At 46.7% G+C, this 6,608-nt stretch overlaps 1 protein-coding gene across 1 annotated transcript; it reads left to right on the top strand.

Annotated features, from left to right (window-relative positions):
* Nucleotides 1-240: 240 nt before the first annotated feature.
* PFN3 (profilin 3) lies at nt 241-654 on the top strand. The gene has a single exon (XM_069201691.1). The coding sequence runs from the start codon at nt 241-243 to the stop codon at nt 652-654; it is 414 nt and encodes a 137-aa protein (XP_069057792.1).
* Nucleotides 655-6,608: the final 5,954 nt, after the last annotated feature.

The following is a 6,608-nucleotide window of genomic DNA, read 5'->3' as shown; positions in this document are numbered from 1 at the left end:
ACACTTGATCTCACGCCTGAGGACTGCAGTACCACACTGTACCCAAGAGACTGCTGGATCAGCAGACCCGAGTGTTCCTCGGCTCAAAACAAAAGACCCCAGGTTGTGGACAACTGCTTTCTACTCTCGCACTACTGCTCAGTGATACCAGACTTGAAACACAAGACACAGGAGATAGAAAACTGCTCAGTGCAGTACACTGTGACACCAAGCTCTGATCTGGGCCACAGCTGGGGTGCAATGGGTGACTGGAAAACATACATAAACTCCTTCCTGAAGGACAAGAATGTCGAGGATGTGGCGATTGTTGGCCACGCTGACAATAAGTCGGTCTGGGCTTCCAAGCCAGGGGGACTTCTGGCTGCCATCTCTCCCCAGGAGGTGGGGGTGATTGTGGGGATGGACCGTAAGACCTTCCTTCAAACGGGTATAACCATCGCTGGCAAGAAATGCAGCATAATCCGCGACAACCTGATGATCGAGGGCGACTGGGTGATGGACCTGCGCTCCAAGGCCGGAGACAGCCGCTCCATCTGCATCGGCAAGACCCCCAAGGCCCTGGTCTTTATGATGGGGCAGAAGGGTGTTCATGGGGGTGCCCTGAACAAGAAAGTGCACGACATCATCAAGACCCTGAAATCTAAGGACTGTTAATTCCTCTGCCCCAGCAGCACGTAAACTGACAGCGATCTATGGAGCTGGTGAGATGGCCGACCAGGAAGCATGAAGGATTTGGAAAACAATAAAAAGGCAGTAATCCTTTATCATAACAAAACCTGCCTCCGTCCTGTCTGTCTGGGTCTGAGGGAGGGAAAGAGGCAGCAGAAGGAAAGAAGAGTAGAGGAGACGAGAAGACAGGAGATGCAAGGGATTGAAGTTAGAGTTTAAAAGTGAGAGAGCTGTAAGAGAGAATGAGGGACTGAGGGTGGAGAGGACTGGAACAAATGAGGATACAGGGAAGGACATAGGGGCAGTTTCAGGGGACTGGTTTAGCCAATGTGGCACTGGTGCATCGTGGTGTGGCACTGGTTCTGCTGGTAAGGCACTACTGGTACCGTTTTGGCTCTGCTGTGTTGGTGGGGCACTGCTTCTAAAGAATGGGAATGTTTCCACTTATAAAAAAAGTTGTAGTACTGGTGGGATATTAGTTGAGCTTGTGACGTACCTGTTCTCCAGGGGGGCACTAGTTCTGCTGGTAGGTGACTTTTGTGACTGATGGTACACCGACTCCACCCTACTGCACTGGTTGTACTGGCTAGATACTGCGGCCCATATTTATCATAGTGTTTCATTGCCCTTCCGCCACGCGAGGAAGCAAAAGGGTGACACAACACTAAAGTCAGATTTAACAAGACACGCAAGACCACCTTGCATGGCAGCACATTGGCTTTTAAATCTGGAGTAACACAAGGCAGTGCAAATCTCTGCCTTGCATTACTTTGCCCCAGGGAGGAGATCCATGGGTGGAGGGTGGGTGTTTCCACGCATCCACCCTTGGATTTTGGTGCATTGCCAAATTTAGCATTAGTGGTAGACCTGGGAATTAGTCATAATGCTGCTCCTCCCCAGGGGAGGCTTAACGAGGAGAGAGATCTTTATTTCTCATTTTTTAATCTTTCTACGTGTGCATTCAGCAGCACACTTAGAAAGAAGAAAATTCCTCTGAGAATTGTTTTGGTGTAGGAAGGTGTCCCTTCTTGTACAAAAACAAACCTTGACGACAACGCAGGCACCCTTGCACCATGAAGGCAAGGGTGCCTGCATTGGCACCAAGCAGCCAAAAGTGCTCCACTGCAAGGAAAACGCAGGAATGCACATTTTAATGTTAAATACAGCACAATCTTGCCCTTTCCCTTTCACTCCGTACAGCGCAGCAAGGTGGCTTGCTGCATTGCGCTGCCTAAAAGTATGATCAATCTGGACACTATTCTTCTGATGGGACCCTGGTTTTCTGAGTGGTGTACCGATTCTGCCACTTAGACACTATTTCTCCCGGTTCTGCCAGGGGGAGATTGGTTCTTCAGAGGATGCACTTGTTCTACCAGTGAGACACTGGTCCTTCTGGTGGGACCCTGGAACCGCGGATGCTGCACTCGATCCACGGGTGTCCTGCTGGACCCTGGTTCTTAGGTAACGCCTCGGTTGCACAGGTAGAAAACTTCTTCTTCCGGTGGGGCACTGATTGTGCCAGGGGTACACTGGTTCCACTGGCGGTGCACTGGTTCTAGGATTAGATAGTTTCTCCTGGCCGGGTGGTTATCTGACGATACTTTTGTTCTACCAGTTAGACACTGGTTCTCCCAATGGCGTGCTGGTTCTGCACATGCTGCTCTAGCTGTACTGGTTGGACGCTGGTTCTGAGTGCAGGAAACTGTTGCTACTGGTTACCAGCATCATGGAGGGCAGTGACTCAATCAATCAATCAAAAAAAATTATAGAGCGCACTACTCACTCGTGAGGGTCTCAAGGCGCTTGGGGTGGGGGGTCAAGGGGAGGGCAAGATCAGAGATCAATCAACTGCAAGTGAAGGGTAAAAAACTATGAGCTTGCTAATCCCTCTTTAAAAACCTGTAAACTGCCACGTGCTTTTTTTACACGAAGGAATTCCTGTACCTGTGCACCGGTACAGCTCACAAGTGTTGAACGCGAATTTAACTCTCCTAAACTTTCACAAACGTGTCTGACTGTATTTCCACTTTGAGTGCTCACAGGGTTTTCGCCCGGAAGTGCTGGGTGTCTGCTCCGAGTTAGCTGCCCGTGGCCGGGTGATTACATTCGTCTCTGAACCGGAAGCCCCTTTGTGAGCTGCCCCAGAGGCTGGTGGAACTGCGCATGTAGCGCTACCCATGAATACCCACGTCAAGAAATCTGTGCGAGACGTCACACATGTACCCCCTTCCTCAGGCGCCACAGTGGCTACCTGGAGCTCTAAGAAATGGAAGATCTGCTTTTCACGCTAAAGTGAAAGGGTTCTCTTATTTTTGGCACTCTCCTCCTCACTTACAGTGCTAGGACCCGGTACCCACCACCTAACGTCTCTCCTTCTCTCTTCCCTGATGCCCCTTCTCATGTCTTTTTCTTACCACTCTGTCACATGTCCAGCAACATTACCGAGAATTGCACCACGTCCCCTCGAAACACAAATCTCTGATCTCTAAATGGATTAAATGTAACATTATTTTGGGAGGTGCCTGGCTCCCTATCCTGGCGGTGGGTGCCATATTTGAAGGTGCATTCCGGCTTTTAATACAATTTGCTCACTGTTCTTTTAGTTTTATTTGCTTTACCAATAGAGTTCAGGCGCCTGTCCGCGCACCGGTTGTGCCTAGCGCCAGAACACCCTGGCCTTTTTGTTAAAGCCCTCCCCGCCCCTTTATATTGGCTACTCCAGAGAGGAACTCCTGCCATACAACCCTGGCAAGAGACAAACATGCCAATATTGGGATCTGGCCACCTACGTCACTGACGCTATTTTCCGCTGTCAGGTATGTCATAAGTGCCCTCTTCCCAACACCACTGTGACCACTAATGTAGCCCAAGGTTCCAGCCAGCAGAATGTTACTAGTAGTGCTGCTTCGTCAGACAGGAAATTACGAGCTGCCCTAGTCAATGCCAGATCTCTGGTCAAACATTGTACTGAATTTCTCATTTTTATGTACTCCTATACGCTTGTGGCTGCCTTTAAAAACACATGGGTCGATCCTTCCTCTAACCCCGATATTATTGCGGCCGCCCTGCAGGGGTTATGCCACATGTAAACATAATAGATTAACCAAACGGGGGGTAGCATAGCTATTATGCATAGAGACAACCTTAAGATCAGTTGCAATTCTAGCCCCCTCCCCACACTGTGAAGCAGATTCCTTCAGGATTGAAGTCTCCAAAACTCAGTCCTTTAACTGCCTGGTTATTTACCAGCTGCCCAGTCCCAGACATTTGTTCAGTCAAGGGATTAAAAGCCGTTTGGAGAATAACATTTTAGCCACTGATTATACAATTTTAGGAGATTTTAATTTCCATCTGGAGGTTCAGCTCGACAGGGATACCATTTCCCTGCTCCACACTATGTCAGGCTTGGGTCTCTCGCAAATGGTTGATGGCTTCACCCACCAGGCGGGTCACACTCTGGACGGTATTTTAACTAGCAATGCCTAATTGTGCATTTTAAATTCTCTTCCTCTTGCATGGTCTGACCACATGCGATTTTCTTCGACCTTTCTGATAGTTCTGCTCTTTCCCCATTAAGGCTAGGCCGTCAATATCAAGATTTCGAGCCTGGCAGAAAATACAACCAGAACTTTTTGCTAAACTGTTAGATAAGCCCTCCGCAGTACTTTCACATGTCCCAGATAACGCAGCATGTTCATTAACAAGCTGGTTGGATTCGGCAGCCAACTCACTCGCACCACCAAAAATGGTGAAATCTTAACGATTCAATATATCGGTTCCTTGGTTTTCTGAAGAGCTTAGGAGCCTTAAACAAAGCTGCAGACATCAAGAAAAAAGATGGTGGATGGAATATAAGGAGGATGAGAAGAACAAATATAAAAACTGCTTGTCAACTTACAAGACTGCTATTCTTACTGCTAAATCCTCCTACTTTATCTATAAAATAGAGCTAGCTAAAAATTCTTCAAAAGAACAGTTCCAAACTGACTGTGCTTCCGAAAGGACCAACTAGGAATTTAGAGAACTCCAGTCAATCTTTCTGGAACAATTTGGGCATCTTTTTCCACCACAAAAATTGAGGCCATATATGGATCCCTTTCAACATGTTCCCCGTCTCTCCATAGTGATCCAATCAGTCTCTCTCAGTTGGAGAATCATGCTATCTTTAGTGAGTTTGCTCTGCCTTCTGTGGAGGAAGTTTCCTCACTGCTTAAATCCACTTCCTCAAGATCCCTGTGTGATCCCTGTCCCCCAAGAATTGCAAAGATGGTAACAGAAACGATCTCTCCCAAACGTACGGAGATCTCTCATTGCATGTTCAAGTTGGGCACGTCCTCTCAATGAGGCAAATTGCCTCAGTGACCCCCTTTTTAAAGAAGGCTTACGGGACTCTTCGGATCCTGGTAATATTAGGCCTATCTCTTGCCTACCTTTTTCCACCAAGGTGGTTAAGAAAATTATGAACAAGCAACTTGTCAATCATATCCAATCCATCCATTGCTTGGACCCTGCCCAATTTGGTTTTGTAGTGGTCACAGTACAAAGACAGCGTTATTAAAGGCTACCGAGGAGATCAGGGCATCGCTCGATCAAGGCCATAGCGCTGAATTCCTTACTTTGCAACAGCTGAGTGAACATTTCATGGCTAAAAACTCCCCACACCTACAGTCCTAAACAACACTCTCAAGTCTTTTTTTTTTCTGTCCTCATTCATCCCAGGCACCAGGTCTTTCTTCACTCTTGTGATCGACCTGCCTTCTTAACTGGGGAGGGGGCCTTCTTCTCTCTCTCTCATCGTACCCACCGTGGGAGGGGGGTAAACATACCACCCTGATTTCACAGCTATGAGAGACACGAAAGATGAATAATCATAGGAAAAAATTACATGGCCTTCACCATGTATTCCTCCAATTAGACTTTAAATGGTGACCAAAATTTCTTTAGCTTAGTAATCCCCATTACCGTGTCCATTTTAAACACATATATCAGTTGATCCAACCACTCTTTATAAGAGGGAGTGACCTTACCTCGCCCTTTCCTACAAATGTCTTGCTTAGCTAATAATATAGCATAGAACAGCCATTTCTGCAAGTCACTTCTTGGATTTCCTATCTGATCTAATCTTCGAAAAATAACTAATAATAAGGTAATCTCAACCCCCAATACCTTTGAGATCGTGTACCTCACTGCCTTCCGAAAAGGTTGGATTACGAACATTCCATAAACATATGAACATCCGTGGCCTTTTCCATTCCACACTTTCCGCATTTAGCCACCTCTCCCTTACCCATTTTTGAGAGCCTACAAGGTGACAAGTATGCCCTATGTATTACAAATAAGTGATTTCTTCTATACGGGGGAGGTTTAACCACTTGGTATAAGGTACACATTGACCACTGCCAGACATCACACAGCTGCATTTCCGGAAAAAATCACCCCATAAATCGTTGGCTAACTTAAATTCCCCATCTACTATTTCCACCATCTCCCAATACCAAGTAGCCACTACTTTTTTTGGGGGGGATCTTCCATAATCTTTTCCTCTATCTGATACTGCAGGCCACAACTCTTGCTAACCTTCCGCACCCACCCATTCAGTTGGAAGTACTTTAATTTTAACAAGCCCCCACCTGTTTTCATCCAGATTTCCTCCCAAGGGAGTAAACAACCTTCCTTAACTAACTCACCCCAGCATTTGAACCCTGCATTCTTGATTGGAGTGGTCAATGCATCTTTAAGGCACTCTGGCGTGCCTGGTGAATCCCAAATGGGTGCCCGACGACTGTAATAATCCATTTTACACATACACCTTATGCTATACCATCATTTTGCTGCATCCCTCAAAACCTTTAACTTAATTTTTTTGAAAAATGTAGGATCCCCAAATTTAAACCAAAAATAGTTTGAGCCCCCCCCTTCACTTCCGCTAGCATAGCCTT

The sequence above is a fragment of the Pleurodeles waltl genome, chromosome 7 (assembly GCF_031143425.1).
Source record: "Pleurodeles waltl isolate 20211129_DDA chromosome 7, aPleWal1.hap1.20221129, whole genome shotgun sequence".
NCBI lineage: Eukaryota > Metazoa > Chordata > Amphibia > Caudata > Salamandridae > Pleurodeles > Pleurodeles waltl.
The sequence above is the reverse complement of the archived record's forward strand: the minus strand, read 5'-3'. Positions and strand labels throughout refer to the sequence as shown.